Source organism: Ricinus communis, chromosome 7, assembly GCF_019578655.1.
Source record: "Ricinus communis isolate WT05 ecotype wild-type chromosome 7, ASM1957865v1, whole genome shotgun sequence".
NCBI lineage: Eukaryota > Viridiplantae > Streptophyta > Magnoliopsida > Malpighiales > Euphorbiaceae > Ricinus > Ricinus communis.
Window position 1 is genome coordinate 28,285,071 of NC_063262.1, and position 25,722 is coordinate 28,310,792.

Sequence of the window (25,722 nt, forward strand, 5' to 3'; positions counted from 1 at the left end):
ATTTTTACTTGTATTAAAATACTAAAAATATGATTTTTTAATTTTTCAATATAATTTTAGTTATTTTTTTATTTTTTTATTATCTTTTAGTAAAATAATTAAAAAAATTACCTCATATTTTTAGAAAATTACAAAAAATTGTATTTTTAAAGGAAATAATGTATACAGTAAAAATATTCTATTGATTTTAAGATATTCCTAAGAAGTTTTTAATTCTTTTTTTAAAGAAAAAATTATTTTTCTTATTTTTAAGTTTTAGAAACTACTTTAGAAAGATAAATAAATTAATATTTCAATAAAAAAAAAGAATAATTAGAAACAGTTTACAAATAGTAAATTTATTAAGTAAAGAAAATTCTAAGCCTACATTTCGAGACAAGAATCAATTCTAAACTTATTTTGAATTGAAAGGATATATATGAAATCAAAAAATTAACCGAAATTGAACCGTGGTTATCTTTTATCTTCTCTTTCTTTTCTCGCAAACAATGGAATTTATGTAAGAAACGGCGACGAATTTGACACACCTGGTTCCTGAACAATGGATTTGTTCAACAAGTGGGATTGGCTGGAGCTGAGCACATTCGTGTGCCAAGATGTTCTTTTCGAAGTCCGATTCTCAGTTTATATTAATAAAGTACGCTAAATATTTACTAAATATGTATAAGCTTTAAGTGAGCTCTAAACAAAACATTCGAATCTCGTATAAAATAGTTTAGAAAAAATTAATAAAAATATTCATATCTTTTTTATCTTTTTGTTATTAATATATTAAAATATTAAAAATAGGTTTAATTTTTTAATAAAAATTTTGATTATTTTTAAGTAAAATAAAAAAATAAATAGATCGTAAATTTAGAAAAAAATGAAAAATAATTTTGATTTAAAAATTATACAGTAAAAATAATATTTTTATTAATCTTAAAATATTTCTAAAAAGTTTCCAATAGTTTAATCCATGCATAACTTGGGCTTTAATGGGTTAGGTTTTGTTATAAGGTTGAGTCTAATGGTCGGACGGATCACTAGCACCATATTCAACATGATTTCTCTTAATTATAAATGGTCCGTTGACACTTTTTTACTCTTCTACTCTAACGAAATTTTATTTTTCTTTAGATTGTAGTAAGATCCTAACCAATATTTAATTGAAAAAAGAAGCAGAATTTGGACTTTGGTGGACTTAATGTAATCTGGATTGGTTTGTATGATCTAACGCAATTTAAAAAAATATTTTAAATTATAATTATAAAAAATAAATAAAAATTATAAAATAAATCGATGACCGAGCAAATCCAATTATGATATCAAAATTCTTACTATAACTCAGTGAATACAAACATAACTATATATCTAATGGCAATAATTAATATTGTCAATCAATATCGTGAAATAAAATACGAATTTGAAACTTTAGATAAAATCTTTTTATATCTTATGTTAAGATTTATATAATACTCTCTATTATTCTTTTCATAGTTATTTCTTACATTGTATGTTATATATATTTTTTTTCTTTTTTTATATTCACAAAATTAATTTAATTATCAAAATTGATTATTAGAAAGAACCTGTTCTGTCTTGCACACCTAGTTTGAATCTTCAAACATTATCATAACCTAATTACTAGCTTTTAGAATGAATCTTTTTAAAGGATGTTACAAATGGACGTGTGATATTTCATCACTTTAAAAGGGACATAAGATTACATCATTTTTTTATTGCTTTTGAAAACATAAGTATTATAAATTAAAAGTGAAACCCAAGTTTATTTGGAAAATTGATTGTGTCATGTATCAAATAAAGGAGAGACTTCCTTTCTTTGTTTTCCTTGCTTGTAATTTGGTCCGTTCTTAAATGGAGAAACAAGCCGGCTAAAACGGCTGGTTTCTATGCGTTTATGAGGAAGTCTCTTTTGCTTGGATTATTATCTCCCTCATAAGTTTCATTATTATTATAATTATTATTATTATTATATTCTGTTTGTCCAAAAAAAGAAAAATCCTTTCATCACTTTTAAATTCAATATAAATCAAATATAGGGGATCATGAGCCAATTTTGATATTGAGAAAAACAAATGAGCCACTTCTGCCCCATGGCGGGGGATTATGATCTGCACCACTCTTTTATCCAATTTAAGTCAATTATAGTTCTAATGATGATAATAATTAAAATTAATCCTATTTATTTTATTTATTTATCTTTAAACTAATTTTAAATTTCATATAAAATTACTCGTATGTCGGTTGCTGCTACGATAATTTTAGTTTAAAAATTTAAATTATTAATATTATTTTTTATAAAATCAACTTTATTTGTTTCAAAATTTTTTATATATAATTAAATTTTCAATTTTCCATTATTTCTCATTCAAGAAAAAGATAATCGACTAATTTAACTTAAAGCAAGTAACAACTTATTCCATCTCAGGTTAACTCAATTTAACTAATATCATTGTAAAATAACATTTAACTTTTGAATAAGAACTAATTTTTTGGATTAACAAGTAAGGGCCACCTAATCTATAATAGCCATGTGGCTAATGCAAATTAAAAAGCAAAATTGGAACGAATGCAGCGTGGGTGACATCCATGATTCCTCTTGTCATTTTGCCAAGCTTTTTAAGGCTCAAAACTGTTGGTAAGAAAAAAAGATAATCAAATTTGTATTTATAGCCACGTGGCAGTCACATCAAATCTATAAAAAGAAAAATATAATAAAGCTTGAGGACCAAATTGATTATTTGATTATAAAGTGAGTGATCTAACTCCAAAAACATAATTTATTTCTTGTCAGTCGCATTCCTTCCACGCCCCATCTCAGCACGTTTTCACACAACAATTTCCTTTTTAATTTCCTATTTCTGTTCAAGCTCATTTGTATTAATTAATAAATTAATTTTTTAATTAAATAATAACGTAAATTTTAAAAAATTATATTTTATATTATTTTAATATTATATTAACTAAAAAATTAGTTTCTAATTATACAATAATTTCTATCGTAATAGTAATTATATTTATAGAGTTAATTTTATAAAATATAATAAATTATATATAACTCATTATATATAATAAATATTTTATTGTCTAATAAAAAAAACAAAAGATAATAACTTAAATTAATTAAAACATCTATCCAAATAAGAAGTGGATTTGCTATAAATTGATTAAACCTGAAATTAAATTACTCTATAAATATTAAGTTTGCAATTTATGGATTATTCAAGGTATTAAAGAAAACAGTTTTAACTGTATAAACTCAGTATAACTATTTTTATAATTTTAAAAAGGTGAATTTGACTCATAACACTTAATTTTTAAAATAGTTTCATATAAATCATTAAATTAAGATACCTAAAATTGGTTCAAAAGGCGAGCATCATTTATTTTATTTTATTTTTGAAAATTTCAATTTCTTAAAAGAATTTTGAATTTAATTTTAAAGGCATAAGCTGGCTAGTTTGATTTTAAATAAAGAGTTAAGCCCCTGTGATGTGGTTTGCAGAGCGTTGAGTGAGATTGGGAGTGGCAGAAACAGAAGCAGAAGCATCATCCTTCCTATTAATAATTTGTGAGGCGGCTCTCCGCTCGGAGTTTAGTGAAGAAGACCTGCCACGTGGAATCTTAATGCTGTGTTTTGGACTTCCTGTCACCAATAACCAACACATATATCTGCTTCCTCTGGCAAAATTACAAAACACCTTTTCTATTCTCTATTTTACCCTTTCATTCAAATTCATTATAATATCCCTCGCACGTACAAATATGAAATATATTTAGCTATTCTTACAAGCCCTAATTACTTAAAAAGTTTTTAATTTTGAGCTTTTTAATAATTTTAACTAGTATTGCGAACTTTATATTATAAACCACTAAATTTTGACTTTTTTTTCTATAATACTATTCGACAACTAAAAATAATTTATTTTTTCTGGCTGTATAATTTTTTTAATTTAAAAAAAAATGAGTGAGATGTTGACTCATCTGGTCATACTCTATTTACCTTGATAATTCCACACACACAAACACATTATCATCGATTCCGGTAAAAATTGATACCACCGAAACTTCAAGCGCGACTTCATCTTTTATTGTAGTTAAATTGATTATAGTTTTATGTTGCTGGCTGTTAATTTATTCAATTAATTATACAACATCTCGAGAAGGGACTTTGCTCTCCGGCACAACCTCATCCTCTAAATCTTCTCCTTTCATGTCCATTGGATGCGATTCAATCTCTACTGTTATTTTGATATTTTTGTTCTTCTGAACAAGGAGATCATCTCTTGTTCAGAGAGGGTTCCGTTATTCATCTCTTGGGTTATATTATGATAATTAAATTTGAAACTCCAAAAGTCTTCATTTTAAAATTTAATACACAAAGTATTCCTTTTAGTTGCTCTAATTTAATGGTAAGATAATATAATATTAAAAATAATTATCAAAATTCAAACATATCAATTTATTTTTTTATACAAGGAATGCAAGGTTTTTTTTCTCCTAAAATAAATAAATAATTACATAAATATTTTTTTTATTAGAAAAATTTATTGAATTTTGAATAAAAATTGAAAGAGCGAAGCTCATCCATACTTATATCTCCTTTTTCTCAAATTTTGAAACATTGCTGGTAAAAGAATAAATATACACAATATGACATAGAAAATAATTCAAGATTTGGATTATCCTTTAATTGCTGCAAAATCTAAGGCAGTAACTTATAACTAAAAAGAAAAGAAATGAGAAAACTATGGTAAGAATTCTAAAAAGAAATGGTGCCAAAACGGAAATTAACTGTTTACAAAAAAAAAATAGAAAAAGAAAAGACCTCTTATTATGTTTTGAAGGAAAGAAAAACAAAAAACAAAAAACAAAAAACAAATAATCCAAGTTGCAAGCTATAAATGGGGAGATCCGCAAATTCCTGTATAGAAGCCGAACGTGGAAAAGAACCAGGGGGCATTATCGTCATTAAACACTCTCCAATACTCCACACTCTCGCTCACAAAAGTCGGGAGATGGACCTGCTCTCTTCTCTATTCTCTCTCACTCTGTTTCTCTCTCTCTCTCTCTCTCTCTCTCTCTCTCTCTCTCTCTGTTGCTTACTTTCTAATTAATTCAGTATCTGCAACTGTAAGTAAATTGAAATTTTATTTAAAAGAAAAAAGGCATATAATTTATAATCTGAGATGAGCGTGGTTAGAACTCAAGGCAACTGTATAGCCATCCGTACCTTTTCCCCTTCCATCACTAGATGCCCTCACGCCTCCGCCTCTGCTTCTAATCCTTCAGGTTCTTCTCTCCCTCTCTCTAATCTCCTTCTGCATTGTGATTTCTTTGTTTTGATTCCTCCGGAAATCAAAACGATCTTAATCAGTTTTCTTATACTTTTTTTCTTTTTCCTTTTTGATGCATTTTTAGTATATCTTGATATGCTACTGATTATATTAATATGATCCTCCTTGTGTTCTCATTTTTAGATTCATTCTATTCGGTCTTGCACTTAAATTTTCTTTAATACAGATTAAAATACGTTGGTGTGTAATAGAATAAGTTTTGTAAATAAACTCACAAAGCAGCGAGAACAAAAAAAACAGTAGTCATTCAGCAGTTGATGTGTAATAGCCTTTTTAGTTTTATGAGAACATGGACCGAATCTGCATGATTGTTTATTGTTTCTAAGTTCTAACAATTATATATATATATATATTCTAAGAGTCGGAGCATGTGAATTTTTATTATTATTTTTTTAAGCTCGAACTGTAATGAGATGAAGATTCCTATAATAATAATAATAATAATTTCTCGACCGAAAAAAAAAAAACCTAAAAAATGTTTAGTTTGTAATAGTAATTAGCATAAGCCAGACAGCCTTCTTATCTAGTCATGCTTACGAGAGTTGTCAATTTTACTGTGAGCGATTTATAAAGAAAAGAAGTATCGCACTATGTAGTCAAGTAAATCTCAACGGATATTAATAATTAATATTTCATAGGAGATATTTATAGTAGAAAAATTAATGTAAATAATAGGAAGATATTATATTTTGATATTTTTGATATCTTTTTGGAGAACTTGGGCTGCAATTGGATTTGACATCACAATAGTATATATTAGATCATTAATGTTGTAGCATGGTTTTCAAAAAACATGTTACATTTAAACTGTTTTTATTTTTCTTTTGGTTAACGGGAAATTGACGCCAGCTTTTATATTGGCGAAACATCTGGTTAACTGTTAGGACCAAAGTGCACAAATTCTTCAAGTCCATCACTGTCCGTCGATGTCCAAATGGGTCCCATAAATGTGCGGGTCATACACTGGATTTAGTACGTATTGACGGTCCTTGATTGGAGTTGTGGTCCAAGTGCACCGCTGGGCTTTTGTAGGTACAATGCTAAACAACCAAATGTGCCTATCAACTCATACCCCTTTGATATTTTCTATTAACAATGAATTCTCATTTTCAGTAGCAATAGGGAAAATTGAGCGATAAAAAGGAAATCTCATTTCCAAAATCTTGTTACTTGAGTAACATTAGTTAGATCATATGATTATCATCTAAAATATATAGCTACTCTAGTCAATGCACACATATATTTTAAATTAATTTATAGTGTGCAAACAACTTTTTGAAAATTTATCTTTTGAAACCCATACTCACATTCAGTATTGATGAATTATTTCCAAAATTATGTTATGAAACTAGTAATACAATAGTCAAGTACATAAAAGCTAAGATTTAGTTAAAGAAAATTATCTATTCTCATTTGCTTATATGTGCAAATAAAAATTCTTTAGATGAATCAAGTATGATATAACTAATTTTTTTTTTAAAATATGATATAATTAAATTTTAAATACGATTTTAAATATAACTTAGTTGAATAAAATCAATCAATTATTCGCAAAATTATATTCCTCTATTTTTCTTTTTGTAATAGGTGTAATAATTTATTTTAAATAATTATGTATTTAGGACATATCTTCATCCAATCTCTTATTTTATAAATATTTAATTAATTACTATTAATACCATTTACTAAATGAATTATCATTTAATTGTTTTTGTACGAGTAATTTGGATAAGGAAAGCAACAGGGAAAGCTGATTGGATATTTTTAGGTTAGTCACCACCGTCTAGTCTCACGCACCTTGTAGGAGCGTGGAGTACGCTTCCGACCACATTGGATCAAGTGCTCACATGGATGCCATCTGTTCCCATGTGGTCGGATTGTGGTCCAGTGTTTCCAGCTAAGCGCGTGTCTTCACTCTCCCAACCATATGTTTGTCGGGTAAAGTACAGCACCGCATCATCATCATCTCACTAGACTGTCTTGAAAAGAAAATGAAAATCTCAGCACTACACGCCAAAATACCTAACTCTTGATTATGTCTGGTACAACTACAATAATCTCTCCATCTTTCATTAGTCAATCATACGTATAAAATTATGTTATCTGTATCCATATTCACGCTAGAAGAAACCTCCCTCGTGAGGCACGTGACCTTTATCTACAGCCGCTTTGTCGGGTGGCCCTCTAAACCCCACCACCAGTTTGGTGGCGAAGTGGTCTATAGTTAGAGGTAGAGACTAGAGAGAGAGTACTGGCCCATCCTTTCCCCACCCGTCAGCACCTCCACCTCCACCTCCACCAAATTAATGACATATGTTCATTTAGTACTAGTTTCTTGCAGCAAATCAGCTGTGGGAAATAGGTTGAGCTCAGGTGGATCCAGGACCACCTGAATTTTTATGGGTATTTTGAGAATTGAGAGTATTTTGAAACCTTTTTCATTTGCCAATAAGCAAGGCTTTAGTTTGGTAATTAAACCAGGTGGCTAATATCAAGATTGCCTTTATCATGCTTGTCTGATTACCTTTTTATTTTTCCCTCATGGTTTCAGAAAGCAATGGCTTCTTAGTTTTGCAACTAAGAACATGAAAATTAATGTTTTTATTTTTTTATTTCTTTTATGCAATATGCACTTATGCAGATGATGCCACTTGTGGAACACCTACTTGGATTGGTAAGGGGCTCACTTGTGTTTGCTTCAAGCGAAAGGGAGCTTATGAGAGAATTTGCATTAACTTGACACCCCATCAGGCAAGTACATTTATCATAGAAGGTACAAAAAAAGCAGAAAAATGAGGGAAAAAAGCATAATGTATTACCTTCTGTCGTTGCTTTAGCTGCTATATTTGATATATTGCTAAAGGCCCGCCTTTTGCCGTGCATTGGCCAAGCAAGCTGAGCTCAGTGTTGTTCACAGCTTACTTGGTCTGACAGTCGAACTTAGAAACTCAGCTTGAACTAGGTACACATGTTTGATCAATCAACATGCTACAAGCAACCTTTATTTAGCTACATGGTGCTTTTACTGTGATCTTTCTTAATTACTTCAAGCTACTAGATCAGTTGTATATTTACATGAATTCAGCAGAATAAAATATTAAGCTGGAACCTGTCATTCTCCTCGATCCTTTTAATGTATGTATGTCTCCCTCTAATTTTCCTTCTCCCTGTCTCTCTTTAAAGTCCATATGGGCAGCTGAAGGCCAGTCCTTCTGGCCTCAGCCAACTTGGAATTCCACACTCATCTATATGGCTGTCCTATTTCATCAATTTTGTTTAACTCTAATTGTGTAGGTAGAAGATGGCTCAAGTTTTAAATGTATTGCTGTGCTTATTTGCTTTCCACTAATAGACTATCCAGAATTTTTCAGGAAGAAAGATTGAAAAGACTGCGACACCGAATGAAGATCTATTTTGATGCTTCCAGGCCAGATCACCAGGTGTGGTCTTATATTAAAAATTTATTATTTTTTATAAGCTTCAATTTACTTTCTAGTGTTTATTTTTAAAATTAGTGAAACTTGCTAGCCAGTCTCATAGTTTTATACGTTTTAGCCAACTGTGTACTAGTGATGATATTTTGACAACAGGAAGCTTTAAGAGCACTATGGTCAGCCACATATCCGGATCAGCAGCTTCGTGGGCTGATATCTGATCAGTGGAAAGAAATGGGATGGCAAGGAAGAGATCCATCTACTGATTTTAGGTATTGTTTTCAACTGCTTGTCATTTACTTTTTATGTAGCATATTTTGTATTTCTTTCAACTTGTGCGGTTCCCTGATAAACAGAGGAGCAGGCTTCATTTCTTTGGAGAACCTCTTATTCTTTGCCAAAACATTCTCGGTAAGATCATAATCTGTGTGCGTAGATAAATACTTGGACGAACCAAATAAAGTAAGGCTTGAACCTTGGTTGATTATTTATGCGGGCTGTTTACCGCAGACATCATTTCAACGCTTGTTAAAGAAGCAAGGGGGAAAGCGATCTGCTTGGGAGTACCCATTTGCTGTTGCTGGTGTAAATGTCACATTCATGATCATGCAAATGCTCGACCTTGATGCCTGTAAGTAACATTTGATCACTTCCTCTCTCTCTTATGGTAAGGATTTAGATAGTAGTCATAGGTGAGCTTTTCAATTCTCATTATTTATCAGTGCCTGATTGTCATTCCTTTTGAGGGGATTGCTAACATAAAGAACCCATTTGCTTACAGCAAAACCTAGGACATTTGTCAGATCAGTTTTCTTACAGATGTTGTCAGGTGAGAACCCGAATTTTATAACAATGAACATTTTGTTTCTACGGGAATTATCTAGTGACAGTGATATTGACTGGTTTCCATGGCTACTACTGCCTTGTGGTTTTCAGAAAATGAATGGGCTTTTGACTTGCTCTATTGTGTGGCTTTTGTGGTCATGGACAAGCAGTGGCTAGAGAGGAATGCAACATATATGGAGTTTAATGTGAGAATTCTCTTGATTCTTCTTTGTTTTCGTGCTTGTTGGATATTTGTACAATCCCTATTAATAAGAAAATGATAAAAAAACTTGCAGGATGTATTGAAATGCACTAGGGCTCAAGTGGAAAGAGAACTTCTAATGGATGATGTCCTCCGGATTGAAGACATGCCTTCTTATAGCCTTCTCTCTTAGCAATAACAAACTCAGGCTCAACTTGGTTTTTCACAATTGCCAAAAAGATAAAAAGAAAAAGGAAAGAGAATTAGCAAGTTAACCAAACAGGGCCTAAATATTTAGACCAGACTGGTTCACATCTCTAATATTTTATTTTAGCTTTAAAGTTTGTACAATCCCTATATCTCTTTCTTTTTGACATTCTCATACCTCTAAGTGAATCTAAAATCTAATTGAATTTTGGAGCAGTACTTGGGAATTTTAAATTTTATTTGGGGTTAATGCTTATCCATTTGATCATTTCAAATGACACAAACCACACTATGCAGAGTTAACTTGAAAGTAAAGTTAAAAATATTGCCTATTATTATTATTATAAAATCTTCACTTTTTGCCAAAGAATAATTTCATTGAATCATCAAATAGCAGAGATCTCTTAAAAACAGTAGAATAATTGCATGAGCAATCATCAGCAAAGGTGGTTTCACCATAATATGGGCAACCCACATTACTAACATATTATAAAGACAAAAGACAGCACCATGACATAATACACTTCAAATGCGCAAAAAAAAAAAAAAAAAAAAAAAAAAATTTCTAATTAATGTTTTTAAATTGTAACTAAATAACTAAAAATAAGTTAATCTCTTGAAAAATATTTTCCAGAAAATATCTTATCGAGCCTGAGGAATAATCTAGTACATTTGGAGATAAAATCAGGTCTATACCTTAATCCCACATACATACTTTGCCGCCAAGTAACTAGACAACATGGGGAAATATCGTTGATTCCTTATATACGGTAATTCTAATAACAATTGACAAAATTTTGAAATTTCTTGCACACAAACGCAATGCATTATTCATTCAAAGTCAAAGCTGTGAAAGTAGCTTGCATACCTTCCTAAAGCAAGTCAACCTTATGGCTGGTTCAAATTCTGGTTGAGCTTGCCATCCATAAAAGAAATGCATTTCCAAGCTTCCATCTCCTCTGATCATGGCTAATTCAATGCTTCTCTTGTTCCTCTTCGTTGGAATCTCAACTGGAGGTAAGCATATCTGGAACCAAGCTGTTCATCTCGAATAATGCTGGTCTTTAACGAAAAAACAACTGTGTTACAGATCTCCTGCAGAATCCAGATTTTGAATCTCCTCCGACCAATATAACCTCAAACACCAGCAAACCAATCTTGCTCCAAAATGGAATCAATAAAATACCTGGATGGTCATTCGGCGGTTCGGTCTGGTATGTAACTGCTGGTTCGAACTTATCATTACCAGGGGAGGGTCATGGATTGCAGTTGGGTCAGGATGGAAAGATCAACCAGACATTTAAAGCTGATTCCAGTTACAGTGTCCTCACTTTCACCCTTGCTCCAGGAAGCAAAGAATGTTCTAATAATACTGTTGCTGTAAATGTTTCAACACCTCGAAGATCTAAGGTTTTCTCCATGGAAAGGCATTATGGGAAGGAGACGTGGGAGAGTCATGCCTTTTACTTTGAGAGCTGGGATGATGTTATCAACCTTGAGATTCAAGGAATACCACTGGAGACTCGGACAAATATCATTTGCAGCCCTGTGGTGGACACTTTTATCATCAACCAAATTGGCTCAACTGTAATATATGGTGGTATGCAATCCCTGAATTCTCCCATGTTAAATTCTGATACTGTGGATGATCACTTTAAAGCTAATTGGTAAGCAATGGCCCTACAACTTAACACATAGGTAATCCTACCTAACATAAAGTTAACACACAAAAATTAATGAATGTATAAATAATGCCTACCCAATACAAACAGAGAAAACTAACAGCCATAAATTAAATATACTTGTGAACAGCATCTGCAATGAGTACCTATTTATCTTTTTATTCATTCTGTTTTCATCTTTATTTTTCCATGAAGGAAACGTGAATCCAAACAGTAAACTAGATTCCAATTCTGAATTTTCATTTTGGTATCATTTCCAAAACGCTGAAACAAAAATTGAGGGAAGTTCCCATGCTGAAGAGCTTCCAACCTTCTTCATCTAACACTCCTCTACTAACTAATCATTCAGTTTCTCAGTAGAACACATGACCTAGTTCCCACCTGGGCTTCGTCAGGTGTCTGAAGTATTTTAAATATAAATTGCAGATAACTTGGTGGTGAATGGTGGATTTGAGGTGGGACCAGCATTTCTCAAAAGTTCCAGCAAGGGAATTTTACTGGATGAGGAGCCAGATCAACTTAGATCTCCACTCCAGCAATGGTCCATCATAGGGACAGTGAAGTACATAGACTCAGCACACTACTCAGTCCCAGAAGGTAAAGCAGCAATTGAGATAGTCTCAAATGATCCCTCCGGCATACTAACCATCCTAAAACTCTCAAAGGGATCCAACTACACTTTAGAATTCACAATGGGGGATGCTAATGACTCGTGTATCGGAGATCTAAAGCTGCAAGCTCAAGTAGGGAGAACCACTCAGAATTTTACCCTACAAAGCCAGGGTATGGGTTCAACTCAGAATCATTCCATTAATTTTAAGGCAGATTCAAACCTAAGTACACTCAGTTTCGTTAGCCTCAATCAAGGCCAAAGAAGCGATGCAATCTTATGTGGGCCAGTAGTTGATAATGTCATTCTTCGCTCTGTCTCTTGGTCAAGTAACGCAAGTCCAAAAAAACTACACAGTAAGATTTTACTTGTGCTTGTAATTGTCGCAATATTGCAAGTAGTTTAGCTACATCAAAGGTCACTCATGCTACTTACATCCATGTTTTACGACTTCATATGTTTCTGAACCAACAAATATGCACATCAACAAAAATCACCTTGTAAATGAAGTTAATCCTCTCTTGTGAATATCTAAATTGGCAGTTAGGTCTAAGCAAGAAACTTCACAACTATAACCTTCTTTCTCAGGACATTCAGAACACATACTTTTAAAAGAATTTCAAGATCTTATCCTGGACCTCAAAGCACAATCAACCAAAATTACCTCCAGCCGTAGGCATAATATTCCAAAATCTCCATAAATAGAGCTTCTGAGCTGCTGCTAATATAGAGCCTGGTGACTTAGTCATCACAGAACACTTAGAATTAAAATGGAACATACCACCCATTTCCATGGCGCTAAGTTATCATGAAAGAACAAGATACAGTTAACTTCATGTTTCTAGCAATCAGTCAACCAGGAGAATCGAAGCTGAGCTCGATTGAGAATAAGAAATTGAATAAACAGGAAATAAAATGAAAAGGGAGTTGGAGCGGGAACCATTTCTCGATTTGTGCGTGTCATCCTTGCGCAGGGGCCATGCTAATTTTCTCTGTAACGTTCCAATTTTATCGGATGTCCCCGAAGGGACCACATCCTCATCGCACGCTGTTCTATTTAAAGTCTTGAAGGCTTTTGGGTGGTTTTGTTACTGTTGTCTAATTTAGACGTCTCGTCGTCTTGCATGCTTTTTCCATTAGGCTTCGCCAAATTGGGCTGTTTCCTTACTTGAGACCAATGTATTGCAGCCCATATCTTTTCGTTTAATATCTTAAGGCCCAATTCCAGCCACTTTTTTCTTTTTGGTGCTTCACATACGTTTTTTTTTTTTTTTGGAACCAAATTCTTCACATACTGAAATGTAGATCAAGTAGCTGAACCCCATAAATCCTATACCTTAATTTACAAGTCTCTGCTGCTGCTACATTATCTATCTTATTATCACAATGTAGTTTTTGGTTCCTTGTTTGATGTGTCATGTCATGCCATGGATGATTTGGTCTTTGACACACTCTAGGTATCTTATCTTCTGTTACATTCCATCTCTACCTTTCCTACCTAAGATTATTTAGTCTTTTTATCATTGCAGCCATGTGGTTAGAAAAAGACTGCTTACCAATTATAAGCATTTACTTGTTTTTCTTTTTTCCTATATGGAGTATCAAATGGTGTTGGAAAAGGTAAACAAGGTAAGAGGGTTATGTGTTGAAAATGATTCGTTACCAATCCTACTCCTCGTCACATGATTGATATATTTCTTTAGAATTTAACATAATACAAAATACAAATTTCTTTACATGCTATAATACATTTTGTTTTATTTTTTACTATTTTAAAGTTAAAACAAATAAAATTTAATATTTGAGTAAGATGAAATTATTTTAAAAGTAATTGTCAGAATTCGAATTTTACAGAACTAAAGAACAATATAACAAGAATATAAATCTTTATAACTAACTGCATCATTATGCCAACATATCAAGATAGCTATTCTTTTGGTAAAAAGGAAAAGAAAAACACTTCAACATATAATTTATCAAATATTAATTTTTTTATTATATCAATACTTAAAAATCGATGTCTCAAGTTCAAAATTTCTTTTCGCAAAATGAAAACTAGAAAAATATATAAAACCGATAGTCGACCCACTTAAAAAATCTATAATTTCTTCTAATACTAACTACTAAGAAATATTAATTATATAACTCTGTTAAGAAAAATATTATTCTCTATTATTATTATTATTATTATTATTATTATTTAACTTTAGAGTAACATTTGAAAATGATTAAAAATGCAATTATAGAAAGAAAAAAAGTAATAAATCAAAGCACATAGTACTTAGCAAATTCTAAAGCAATAATTGCGTTTCTTGTCTGGCTACATTGCAAATAATCTGTGCAACAAAATCTTGATTTAGTGATTATCAATCAGATTCAAATCATTAAAGTGAAAGACACCTAGGAATTTATGTGAAGTTATATATGAGTTTTAAGGACTGTTTTCCACGTCATTCACATGATACTCAATAAAGCAAAAATTATTAACCATGATAAACTTGACAGCTCCGATCTAAGTTCATGTTTGATTCACGTTGAAAAATGAAAATGGACATAAAAAAAGAATAGATGTCATATTTTTAATGATTAATTTGAAGCTGATGTCATCTCTATATAAATTAAGTTGCTCACATATAAAAAGAATTAGCAATTCTTTGAATCAAACAAGAAAATTTTATTTCAAGAATTGTATTCTGTTACCATTTTATGAATGAACTGGCCTAAAATGCTCGTGGATTACTTAAAAACTAAGCTCATTCAAATACTAGGACAAAGAACACTAGTATGCTGCCAAATATGCAAGACATCTCTGAATAAGATACTCTAACTTTATGCATAAATAAAAAAGAAAAGGTTTGACGTCTCAAAACTTAAGTTATAGGAGAGTGAAAGATGGAACCTGCGGATCAATACTTAATAGTAATATAGCTGATTCTTGAACCCAAAGCTTTGCCATTACCAAACTCTGCAGCCTTTTCTTTTAAGCAAATACTCACACCAAAGTTCCTTCTCATCATTCTCCCTCTATCTTTCTTTCTTCCTCTCTGTCAGTACTTAGTTGCTTGGCAGAGAACTCAAACCCAATGCTTTCAGCTGCCAGTAGACCGAGTATCTTACTCATAATACACACATTCTAGTAATCCAAGTAACTTCAAAAGTTTCACTCACACTGAAGGGACCATCAATGGGTTCGTTCCAATCACCTGCTGGGATGCGAAGTTCTGCATTGTTAGAAACATCATGCGGTTATCTACTTCAAGAATTGCAGGCAAGAATATTCAGGAAATAATGACTGAAAATTATGTGAGAATAATGGGTTTATTTTTTTTTCTCAATCTCTTTTCTTATTTTAAACAGATAATATGGGATGAAGTTGGTGAGGATCAGTTTGAAAGGGAGAAGGTTCTCCTGGATTTAGAACATGAGTGTTTAGAAGTTTATAGAAGAAAGGTTGACAGTGCAAATATTTCGAGAGCTCGCCTGCATCAAGAGTTAGCAGAATCTGAAGCAGAGTTTACTCATCTCCTTCTGTCACTTGGTGAACGATCTCTCCCTGGACGGGTACTTTATCCTACCATCTGTATCATTGTAATTTAAACATTAGAGTTTATAACTGTAAATGTTAATCCCTCAACAATCTCTCTACTAAGAAAATACAAATACAAAAAACTGAAAATAGTTGAAAGAGTAACTGTTAAGCACCCAACTACAAGTCCCATTTACAAGTAGTCTAATCTGAAATTTGGTTACAAAGAACACTTAACTTTCTTTATCCCATTTAAAAGATTCTTCTGAAAAGCCACTCCAGTTAGATGATAGGATGCTATGATGCTGAGTTTTAAAAGATGCTCATCATAATCCTTGATGCCTAATACACTGAACCACTGATTGTACTTCATATTGCCTGTACAGCCAGAAAAAATGTCAGGAACACTTAAGGAGCAGCTAGATGCAATCACCCCAGCTTTGCGGGAAATGAGGTTAAGAAAAGAAGAGAGAGTGAACCAGTTTCGAGCTGTGCAAGGGCAGATTCAAAAAATCTCCGCAGAAATTGCAGGTCAATCAGTATATGATGACTCGATAACAAATGTTACAGTAAACGAGAATGATCTTTCACTAAAGAAACTAGAGGAATATCAGATTGAGCTGCAAAGGCTCCATAATGAGAAGGTAAAAGAAGTTATTAACTACTGCTATAAAGGAAATCATATATCAGGTGTTAACTTAATTTTCCTCTTTTGCTGCTTGAAAGAATGACAGGCTCCAGCAAGTGGAGACATATATAGACACGATCCACAAATTGTCTGCCACATTAGGGATGGAATCATCCATGATCATAACAAAAGTTCATCCTAGTTTGAATGAGTTGTGTGGAATATCCAAAAACATAAGTGACAGTATTTTGGCCAAACTCAACAGCACTGTTGAATCACTCAAAGAAGATAAACAAAAGCGGCTTGAAAAGGTGAAACTTACTAATGCTGCTTATATTTTCTATTCGGCTGACCTTCTTGACAAAAATCTAGCACCCAAACAATAGCACTGAAACGCACAGTGGATAGAAGTGGCAACAAATCTAACTAGAAATATGAATGATGAAAATTAATCAAAATAAACATAAGATCACATTATTCAATGATTTGGATGCTAGAGTTTGTCAGGCTACAATGATCTTATTTCCGTTTATTATAAGAAGCGTATTGCCTGTATTATAAAGGGAATGTCATAACATAATTGTTGTGGATGTGACAGCTTCATCATTTAGGAAAAGCATTAACAAATCTTTGGAATCTAATGGGCACACCCTATGGAGATCGCCGGCAGTTTTCCCATGTCACTGGCTTGTTATCCCTCTCATCATCTGAAGTGTCAAATCCAGGAAGCCTCACCCTAAATATAATCCAGCAGGTAAGTGTATAAGATTATTATACAAAACAATCAGAAACAGCTGAGACATAATATCTATATAAAATGTTTCAAGGCTGAAGCAGAAGTTAAAAGACTGGATCAGTTAAAAGCAAGCAAAATGAAAGAGCTTTTCTTCAAGAAGCAGAATGAACTAGAGGAGATATGCAATAAATCGCACATGGAGATCCCTTCACGATCAGAGATGGATAATATAGTCAGCCTAATAAATTCAGGTAGGACTGACCCAATCTTTCATTAGGATTATCCCCCGTTATTCTCACTTAAAACTATATTTGTCCACATTCTGATGCATGAAAAGGGGAGATTGACCACGCCGATCTCCTCATGAGCTTGGACGAACAGATAACAAGAGCAAAAGAAGAAGCCTCTAGCAGGAAGGAAATAATGGAAAAGGTCGAAAAGTGGATTTTAGCACGTGATGAGGAGCGCTGGTTAGAAGAATATAGCATGGTTAATTTTCTTACTGATTCATCAACTTGATGTATTGGCTTCTAACCTTCCTTATATCTATATTCCGTCATGTATTCCACGAATATTTTCAGGATGATAATCGATATACAGTTAGCAGAGGTGCTCACAGAAACCTGAGACGTGCAGAACGTGCCCGATTAATAGTCAACAAAATCCCAGGTAAATAAATAATTAGCAATTTGCAGTACCCCCTATAGCAGCCGATTGCATTTACCTGATCATGTCGAAGGAAAAAAGAAAAAAGAAGACCAAAAAGACTCCCCCCGCCCGAGGGGAGATTCTCAAACAAGAGTTAGTTTTATAAGAAACAGGAAGTGTGCCAATCAGGCAGTTGGATGGCAGACGTGATCTGAACTACGATAGAGAACTGACTGTACAGTGCAAGCCTTTGATATTCAACCCAGCAGCTATATAACCTTCTTAATTTATACGTTGTTGCATTGATAGAGGCCAAGTATTTATATCTAATATAACAAATGATGATGTAGTTTTGGTGGCTTCGCTCATAGCAAAGACTAAGAATTGGGAAGAAGAAAGAAACAAAGTATTTTTGTTTGATGATGTAAGTTAACTTCTTACTTGAGCCTATATTAGTAAAACACTCTGTATTTTGCTTGTATAATACTAAACCTACATTAACTACATAGGCAAACTGTAGAAAAGAAGCATTAAGTTATAATGTATTTCTATATATGTTCTGAATTCCTTTGCGAACAAAATTAACAGCTACACAAATGGTTATCTAGGTACCTTTGTTGGCAATGTTGGAAGAATATAACATGTCAAAGCAGGAGAGAGAGGAGGAGAAGCAAAGACAAAGGGTTTGTATTATCTGAAACTGTGTTAACAAAAGTTTCGTACTTGCCATAAGCATGCATAAACAATGTTCTTTCATCTTTCTTTTTTCTTTGCTGATCTTTTCAATAACTAGCATGTTAGCTTCACGCTGAAGAGAATTCTACAAAAAAAAAGGTCCACATTAAATGATGACTGTTCTATGTATTACCTCTTTCCGACAATTTTGTCTTTTGCCTCACAGGAAATGAAGAAAGTGCAAAGCCAAGTAGTGGTTGAGCAAGATAACGCGTTCGGATCCAGGCCAGCTACCGGCAGTCGACGTCCTTCAAACAGGAGCTTGAATGGAGGCTTAAGCAACGCGGCCCCATTAAACAGAAGAGTTTCTTTGAGCATCCAACAACTGGGAACCAACAGCATCAATTCTGCAATTCAAGGCATATCCTTTATAAAAGAAGGAAAGAAATTGCAGGGACAAAAAATGTTTGCTGGACCACCTGGCTTGGCTTCTTATCTTCGAGATGAAACAGCTTCAGTAGTCTCAACATTTTCTGGCCCTATATCTCCCTAAATTTCAAGTCACATAATTTATCTCCGCATGCATTGAAGAGTCATAAAATCATAGAGATTAGTTAAGAAAAGCATATTCAGTGGAACATTATGTTAGAATTTGCATAATAATAATAATTAAACATATCACATCAGTTTGAGAAAATATTTGAGCATTACGTATCTAAGATTGTTAATTCTTTCCTACTACAAAAAGGTATAGTGCAGTAATAAAGTATGTTACATGTCTATGCATGCATGTCTTTTTCCCCCTTACTTGATTGATCAAAGCTGCATAACAGTGAATAACAGCTTTGATTTTCAAATAACAGCAAGCATTTATTTGTTATCAACTTTTATTTTCTTTAAATTTCTTGGTTCTTCTTCGAAATTAAACTGTTAAAGCGAGCAAGCAGCTTAACACACTATATATTCATATATTTAAACCCTAATAAAGTTTCACCAAACACGAATTATCAAGCATTTATCAAAACACTATATTTTCAATTGCAGCTAGAGAAAGCATATGATTAAAGACAACAATATTTCAATTTCATCACAATTTCACTTAATTAAGCAATCATTGTATCAAATTAACTAAATTAACTCGAAAACATAAATAAATAGAGATTCATTAAATATTATAAAATAAAAATATCTTCTGGTACAGCATTATCGATAAGTGAAAATAAGTGACATCTAGTTATCATTTATCTGAATCGGAGCCTCATTTGCCGATTTAGCAAAGATTTCGTCGATCCGGCGAGTGCCAGGCGGAGCAGGCTTATCGGCGATGAGACGAGAACGATTCTTCTCCGCTGCCAGTTTATCTGATGACTCGGTTGGCGAAGGAAGCGAGTCAAGAAGGAAATCGCTAGTTGGCTGGTGCCTCTTTACAGCGATTCGGATGTGATCGAGTTTTATAGTCTTTCGCTTCTGCTCTGTAGCAACTTCTGCCGATTTCTCAGCAAGCAACCGGAGAAATAGCTCGGTCGATCGGGAGACGAGAAACAGAGCATCTGATGTGACTTTGTTAATGTCTTTGTCGAGTTTCATGATTTTCTTGACCCGGCCTGTTGGAAATTCGGGTCGAATAGTCTCTACTGTGTTCTCTTCTTCTGCCATTTTTTATGATTTGAATAGAAATGTTTTCTTGGGAATATTTGAATCAGAAATGTTAAAACGCGAGATTTGATTATTAGGGGTTTCTTATCTATTGGCGGGAATTTTTCTTTGAAACTGTTTTCGCGCTTAAAAGGGGAAAAGTTATCTGCTCTAATGTATAACTGACTTTGCTCATGTGGCTGTATACCAGTGGGTTATGACTACATTTTCTTTTTTATTGGACCAATTGCCGTGGACAATCATACGGCTATCGAAGGCTGATCAATGGAGAGACTCAATCATACAACTTTCAAAATACTCACGGATGAGGTGATAGATATAATATAAACGCTCAAATACATCAATTTTCAAATTTTTACAGATGTAAACTTCATAGGTAATTGGTTATTTTTTTTAAAAAGAAAAATAAATTATGAATTACCAACTTTTCATAATTTATTATTAAAAAAAAAACTTTTTCATGATGTTAACCAACTTATTTCAAAATTTATAAAATTATATTAAGTTATTAATTTTTTTTAATATCACTCTATGGCAAGAAAAATTCGAAAAAGATCTACGAAAAATAAAAATTCTACATGAAAAGTAAAACTTATAAAATTACATTTCAATTTGTTGTTATACGATGTCGTAAATAAAAAGAAAACTTGTTAATAGTGAAAACAGTTATATGATTTTAGAGGATTGAGCTTATTCATTTATTTTATGTTATTATAATATATTTCTAATGATAAATATATAAGTAATGGTGAATTTTTCGTGCCAATATATAATTATTAATAATTTTATAATATAAATTTTTAATTTAGAATATTTTATTTTGGTTATTTCAGCCGATATGAAATGTGAAAGGGCTAACAAGTATATAATCAATAATAATTATAGTAGTAAATTTAAAAGTTTATATTTTCAATGGAAGTTTATATTAAATGAATCTAAATTAATTATCATATGTGTAGCCAGATTAACTAATAAGACCATATACGTGTCTATCTAATATTTTTTATTATATTATTTAATATCATAATTTATTTGATATTATTATTTATTTGATTAATATTTAATATTTTATAATGAGATTTCATATAAATATGTTACATCAAAATTATAAACCTTTTTATTAGAATTCTATATAATATAGCTTTATAAAATAATATTGAATGAAATTTCATTTACTCTTTTTATATATACTAGCAATTTATTTATGCTAATATATGGTTATTGATTATTTAGAATATAAACTATTACTTATGTATCGTATAATTTATATGAAGAGTTTGTTTGCATTTTTCTATCAGATAAATAAAAGTTTCATGTCTTTCAAATAAGAAATTCTTTTATTTAAGTACTCATTATTTTAGATAAAAATAGAATAATTTATTATTATGTTATATCTAAAATAAATACTTATAATAATTTCATCTTAAATAAAAATCTTATTTTAAACAAATCATATATTTTTATATAATATATATCATTTAATTTGATAATTAAACTTAACATAATAAGTATACTACACTAAAGCTATATATTTTTTCATTGGAATTATATATGATATGAAATTTTTGCTAAGTGTTTCATGGGAAAAACTACCTTGCAATTATAGATTTAATCATTTCCAATATAAAAAGGAACAATATTTATTTTCATATATTTTAAAATAGGTAAATTTTATAACTATAAATTTTTTTATTTTAATAGAAGTTTGAGTATTAAAATTATTTTTCGAACTTCATATTTAATTTTATGGATGAAATAATAAAAACTAAAAATAAGATATATAAAAATATTGTCATATTATAGAAATAAAAATAAAATAATAAAATAATATTATAATAAAATAAAATATTTACCGTAATATATATATATATATATTTTTTAAATTATATATACAAATACTATTATATAGATAAATATTTTTTCATGCAGGACTTAAAAGATTTATAACTCATTACAATAAAAAATTTATTTCTATTTATAATTAACCCAAATTAGAGTCATAAATCTATAACCATATAAAAATTATGCAAAGTATGATGTTTTACTGTATTTATATATATATTATATAATATATATATAAAGTAACAAACAAAGCGAAAATATAAAAAGCAACACGCTGGATTGGACCCGATTAAAGAAAATCCCATGAGAAGCAAAGCGGTCTAAAATAAAGCCCCAATATCACTCAGCATAAAACTGAGGCCCATGAAATTTCGGAGTAAACCCGCACCGCCCATTCACTAAAAACTGTTTTTACTGCGAGAACTGGTGGCGGGTGTTATAACTTCCGTTTGCCTCTCTCCACCGCCATAAGATACACCCTTTAAAGTAAACGCTGAAAGCTTAAAACGGTGGCGAAATTCTTCACGAATATTACCAACTTCAGTTTTTCCGGTTACGAAATGTCTCGCAAGTAAGTTATTAAACACTTATTAATGAATTCAATTTCCACAGTATCATCAGCACATGCATTAGCATCCAACACTCACATCTCTTTCAATTATGATTTACTATAGGAGGGCTTCTGTGAACCGTCCTCCAATGCCTGGTGCAGACCAAGTTGATGTTCATTCAAGCCAAGAGCTCAGCCTTCAAGACGTCATCAATAGCAAGGTAATTTCTTTTTTTTTTTTTTTGTTTTCTGAAGAAACTAGATTCAAAAGATCTCATTGAGTTTGAATTTATTTGCGTATGTAGTTAATTGAGAGCGGAGAGAAAGAGAGATTAAAGGAGCTTTTGAGGGAAAGGCTCATAGATTGTGGTTGGAGTGATGAAATGAAAGATCTTTGCAGGTTTTTTCTTTTTAAAGTTCTTCAAGCTCAATATGGATTTTGTTGTTGTTATCATTTGTTATTTGATGATAGTTTTTTCAATTTTCTTTAGTAATCAACATTCAAGAAGAAATCATTGTAGTGACGAGTGATTAAAACTCTTATGTCAAATGGCATAACAACTTTTGACTGAATAATAGGTTTCAACAGATATTGTGAGTGAACATGAGCAATAATAGTATTTTAGAAGCCGTAGCTTTTTACTAATTTGTGGTTGCTGAATCTGTTGTTAGAAACTGTAGTTCATGTGCTATTCATGTCAGAACTGAACTTCTAGTGTCTGATGAGCAATAAGTAAATGAATATATAGAAATTTCCAATTATCAAAACTCAAAACTGGATTTACTGTCTGTCTAGCCTAATTATGAGACATGTTTTTGTGTTGCACCATGAATAGGAGAGTAGCTTGTAGGAGGAACATAGATAGTATTGTAAATATCCAGTTGAAAATTGCTTTATAAGTCTAACTTTTTATGTTCTTGAATTACAAAACTCTTGTGTCTGTTGCAGTCCCTAGTCATTGCTTAATCTCTATATTTGTTATATGGTCTGTGTAGTTTTCTAGAACTTATTCATTCCATAATATATGTAAAATCTTATTGCAACTTGTTTTTTCAAAAGGGCTTTTATGAGGAAGAAAGGAAGGAACAATGTAACAGTGGATGACCTTGTACATGTCATTACTCCAAAAGGCAGAGGTGGGTATATCTGCTTGTTTTGTGAACTCTTTAATTCACAAAAACCTTCTCATTTTTTGTTTGATTTTTGCCTACGAGTTCATTTGCTCTTTGCCTGCTGGCACTTTTATTATTGATTTTCACAAGTCATAATCATAATCTCAGTGAATGCATTTTGATTGAGACCATCAAATTAATAACACTTCAGGCATTCCTCTCCTGTTCAATTTTCTTTTTTCCATTTTTTCAAAAAAAAAAAATGGAGGATTAGCTTGGAAAAGAACAATGACTTTTTGTTTGTGAATGGTACACGTGGGATATGACTGAGAGTTGCTGAACATGTTAAGCTGTCAACCAGTTGCTGGCAGTGGAATTTCATCCTCAAATTTATGATGATGATATAAATATGGCGTCCTAATTGAAAGTAAATTTTCTAAATTAATTGGACATGAAGCAGCTTACTGTACTGAGTCATCAGTTCTCAAAATTCAATCACCAGGGGAGGGAAGTCTCAGTTGATGCACAAGCTGACTCGAGGATAACTGTTTGACCGAAAAATTAAAAGAAAAGTTCACAGAATTTAAAAATGTAACCTTTTGATCTTAGGAATTTCAGTTTTACATTTAACCAGAATTTGAAGAGTTTTCTGTGTCTTATTTTTCTTTTGAAGTTGGTAACTCTTACTTGACTTGGTCTTAACCAGAATCTTTACGAATGAGAATTGATGCATAAAATCCAACTTAAAAAAAATCGCTTACTGGCGCATCTGATTGAATCTCTCTTCAAACCCGATAACCATCTGGTTGTCACAGACCTGTGTGCTAAAGAAAAAATTCTCATCTTGGTGCTTCCTGCTTCCATTTTTGTTGGCAAGTTGATGTCTATCTCTACATCTAAATTTGCCATATCATTTATGGGCTGTGATCTTTGATATCCTCTTGTTATCACCTTGAAACTATATCGCTTTTGTTTTATACAGCCTCTGTTCCTGATACAGTGAAGGCGGAATTGTTTCAGAGAATTAGAGCTTTCCTTGCTTCATCTATTTGACATAGCTGCTAATAGCTGATTGGTGGACCTTCGTAAACCCAATCTTCCTGACGAGTCAATTTCTGCTTTCTTGTTTGAAAGTTCGAAGACGCATTTATAAGTAAATGTTTCTACTAGAGAGATGAGCATCTCTGTTTGGATGATAACAGCTGAGGTGACTATTACACATGAAGCAAGTACTGCAAGAGTAAATATATAAGTGATTTCTTGCCAGTCCTGATGGTTCACATAAACCCATAGGACTTCTATAGAATGGTTATATCACCCTCATGATGTGGAAGGAAATTTCAGGAAGAATGGTTTCTGGCTGTTGTTGTTAAATCAATTCAATTGTTTTTCAAGCACTTCAAATTGAGTTTCATTTCTTATTAGAAGCAGGTGAATGCCAATTCTGATGTCCAAAATGATCATGAGATGAACGTGAATGGATACTTTCTTCTCTCTTCTCGCTGTAAAAAAAAAAATCAATCGTCAGATCTTAACAAGATTCTAATAATGATGGAACCACTTATGAAGACGTTTCTTAGTAGAAACAAGATTTTGGGTAAGGAGATTAAAGTAACTTGAACAAAGAGAGTCATTAAAAAACGTAGAAACTAAACATATTGGTGGAAAAAGTAAAAACAGTAGCCATTCTGAATTGGGATGAAAGAGCACAAAATTGACCACGATTTTATATCAATATTAATATTAAATTGCTAAGTTTTTTTTTTAAAAAAACATAATAGTATTATTTTGATTTTTTAAATAGTTTTTAGAAAATGACTAGATTTAGAAGAAGTAGCTTTTGATTAATTATACCTGAACAAATTTTGTGGCTATGGGTAATGCTGGTTTTGTGATTGAGTACGTTCGTGTTGGTAATTGTGCGACAGTAGAGAAGGAGAGAGATGAAACTAGTTCTTTTTTATTTAGTTTTATTTTAAACTTTTTATTGTTCTTTTAACTTTAGTTTTTTATTAGTTAATATTCTTA

General features: G+C 31.8%; 5 protein-coding genes, 1 long non-coding RNA gene and 1 other non-coding gene across 10 annotated transcripts; 4 read left to right on the plus strand and 3 right to left on the minus strand.

The window, feature by feature from the left end:
* The first annotated feature begins 4,584 nt into the window (after window positions 1-4,584).
* LOC8286808 (ELMO domain-containing protein C) lies at window positions 4,585-10,244 on the plus strand. Of its 2 annotated transcripts, none has more exons than XM_015716754.3 (9): window positions 4,585-5,295; window positions 8,002-8,111; window positions 8,732-8,800; window positions 8,951-9,066; window positions 9,151-9,205; window positions 9,305-9,425; window positions 9,576-9,623; window positions 9,731-9,825; window positions 9,916-10,244. In XM_015716754.3, exons 1-9 carry the CDS (start codon window positions 5,193-5,195, stop codon window positions 10,012-10,014), a joined length of 816 nt encoding a protein of 271 aa, XP_015572240.1. In that variant the 5' UTR covers window positions 4,585-5,192; the 3' UTR covers window positions 10,015-10,244. The 2 variants fall into 2 exon arrangements, with proteins under 2 accessions (XP_015572240.1, XP_015572241.1); XM_015716755.3 differs by lacking the exon at window positions 4,585-5,295 and adding an exon at window positions 7,430-7,841.
* A 392-nt stretch (window positions 10,245-10,636) lies between these two features.
* On the minus strand, window positions 10,637-13,122 carry LOC125370600. Of its 2 annotated transcripts, none has more exons than XR_007216623.1 (2): window positions 12,985-13,122; window positions 10,637-11,736 (listed from the first exon to the last, which is right to left on the minus strand). It is a non-coding gene; the product is annotated as an uncharacterized LOC125370600 (long non-coding RNA). The 2 variants fall into 2 exon arrangements; XR_007216622.1 differs by lacking the exon at window positions 12,985-13,122 and adding an exon at window positions 11,857-12,142.
* On the plus strand, window positions 10,910-12,990 carry LOC112534095. Its single transcript, XM_025156658.2, has 3 exons — window positions 10,910-11,045; window positions 11,119-11,628; window positions 12,137-12,990. Exons 1-3 carry the CDS (start codon window positions 10,994-10,996, stop codon window positions 12,724-12,726), a joined length of 1,152 nt encoding a protein of 383 aa, XP_025012426.1. The 5' UTR covers window positions 10,910-10,993; the 3' UTR covers window positions 12,727-12,990.
* A 126-nt stretch (window positions 13,123-13,248) lies between the features above and the next one.
* Window positions 13,249-13,351, minus strand: LOC112534102. Its single transcript, XR_003078409.1, has one exon. It is a non-coding gene; the product is annotated as a U6 spliceosomal RNA (small nuclear RNA).
* A 1,851-nt stretch (window positions 13,352-15,202) lies between these two features.
* LOC8286806 (65-kDa microtubule-associated protein 8) lies at window positions 15,203-19,299 on the plus strand. Its single transcript, XM_015716645.2, has 11 exons — window positions 15,203-15,588; window positions 15,678-15,881; window positions 16,233-16,490; window positions 16,573-16,785; window positions 17,073-17,228; window positions 17,302-17,461; window positions 17,548-17,699; window positions 17,792-17,879; window positions 18,209-18,282; window positions 18,467-18,541; window positions 18,760-19,299. Exons 1-11 carry the CDS (start codon window positions 15,505-15,507, stop codon window positions 19,084-19,086), a joined length of 1,791 nt encoding a protein of 596 aa, XP_015572131.1. The 5' UTR covers window positions 15,203-15,504; the 3' UTR covers window positions 19,087-19,299.
* A 381-nt stretch (window positions 19,300-19,680) lies between these two features.
* Window positions 19,681-20,241, minus strand: LOC8286805 (negative cofactor 2 complex subunit alpha). The gene has a single exon (XM_002514877.4). The coding sequence runs from the start codon at window positions 20,187-20,189 to the stop codon at window positions 19,764-19,766; it is 426 nt and encodes a 141-aa protein (XP_002514923.1). The 5' UTR covers window positions 20,190-20,241; the 3' UTR covers window positions 19,681-19,763.
* Window positions 20,242-22,410: 2,169 nt separating this feature from the next.
* On the plus strand, window positions 22,411-25,118 carry LOC8286804 (transcription and mRNA export factor ENY2). 2 transcript variants are annotated; one of them, XM_015716689.3, is made up of 5 exons: window positions 22,411-22,602; window positions 22,706-22,802; window positions 22,887-22,981; window positions 23,642-23,718; window positions 24,695-25,118. In XM_015716689.3, the coding sequence occupies exons 1-5, from the start codon at window positions 22,592-22,594 to the stop codon at window positions 24,745-24,747; spliced, it is 333 nt and encodes a 110-aa protein (XP_015572175.1). In that variant the 5' UTR covers window positions 22,411-22,591; the 3' UTR covers window positions 24,748-25,118. The 2 variants fall into 2 exon arrangements, with proteins under 2 accessions (XP_015572175.1, XP_015572174.1); XM_015716688.3 differs by having other exon boundaries at window positions 22,415-22,602; window positions 24,677-25,118.
* The last annotated feature ends 604 nt before the right edge of the window (window positions 25,119-25,722 follow it).

Excerpts from the sequence above, each read along its gene's own strand:
- LOC8286808 (XM_015716754.3), top strand. The coding sequence starts at position 5,193 with ATGAGCGTGGTTAGAACTCAAGGCAACTGTATAGCCATCCGTACCTTT. Across the intron at positions 9,624-9,730 it reads TTTCTTACAGATGTTGTCAG|AAAATGAATGGGCTTTTGAC; the intron begins GTGAGAACCCGA and ends TGTGGTTTTCAG. Across the intron at positions 9,826-9,915 it reads CAACATATATGGAGTTTAAT|GATGTATTGAAATGCACTAG; the intron begins GTGAGAATTCTC and ends AAAAACTTGCAG.
- LOC112534095 (XM_025156658.2), top strand. The coding sequence starts at position 10,994 with ATGGCTAATTCAATGCTTCTCTTGTTCCTCTTCGTTGGAATCTCAACT. Across the intron at positions 11,046-11,118 it reads CGTTGGAATCTCAACTGGAG|ATCTCCTGCAGAATCCAGAT; the intron begins GTAAGCATATCT and ends ACTGTGTTACAG. Across the intron at positions 11,629-12,136 it reads CTCAACTGTAATATATGGTG|ATAACTTGGTGGTGAATGGT; the intron begins GTATGCAATCCC and ends TATAAATTGCAG.
- LOC8286806 (XM_015716645.2), top strand. The coding sequence starts at position 15,505 with ATGGGTTCGTTCCAATCACCTGCTGGGATGCGAAGTTCTGCATTGTTA. Across the intron at positions 15,882-16,232 it reads AACGATCTCTCCCTGGACGG|CCAGAAAAAATGTCAGGAAC; the intron begins GTACTTTATCCT and ends TTGCCTGTACAG. Across the intron at positions 16,491-16,572 it reads AAAGGCTCCATAATGAGAAG|AATGACAGGCTCCAGCAAGT; the intron begins GTAAAAGAAGTT and ends GCTGCTTGAAAG.
- LOC8286805 (XM_002514877.4), bottom strand. The coding sequence starts at position 20,189 with ATGGCAGAAGAAGAGAACACAGTAGAGACTATTCGACCCGAATTTCCA.
- LOC8286804 (XM_015716688.3), top strand. Across the intron at positions 22,803-22,886 it reads AAGACGTCATCAATAGCAAG|TTAATTGAGAGCGGAGAGAA; the intron begins GTAATTTCTTTT and ends TTGCGTATGTAG. Across the intron at positions 23,719-24,676 it reads CATTACTCCAAAAGGCAGAG|CCTCTGTTCCTGATACAGTG; the intron begins GTGGGTATATCT and ends TGTTTTATACAG.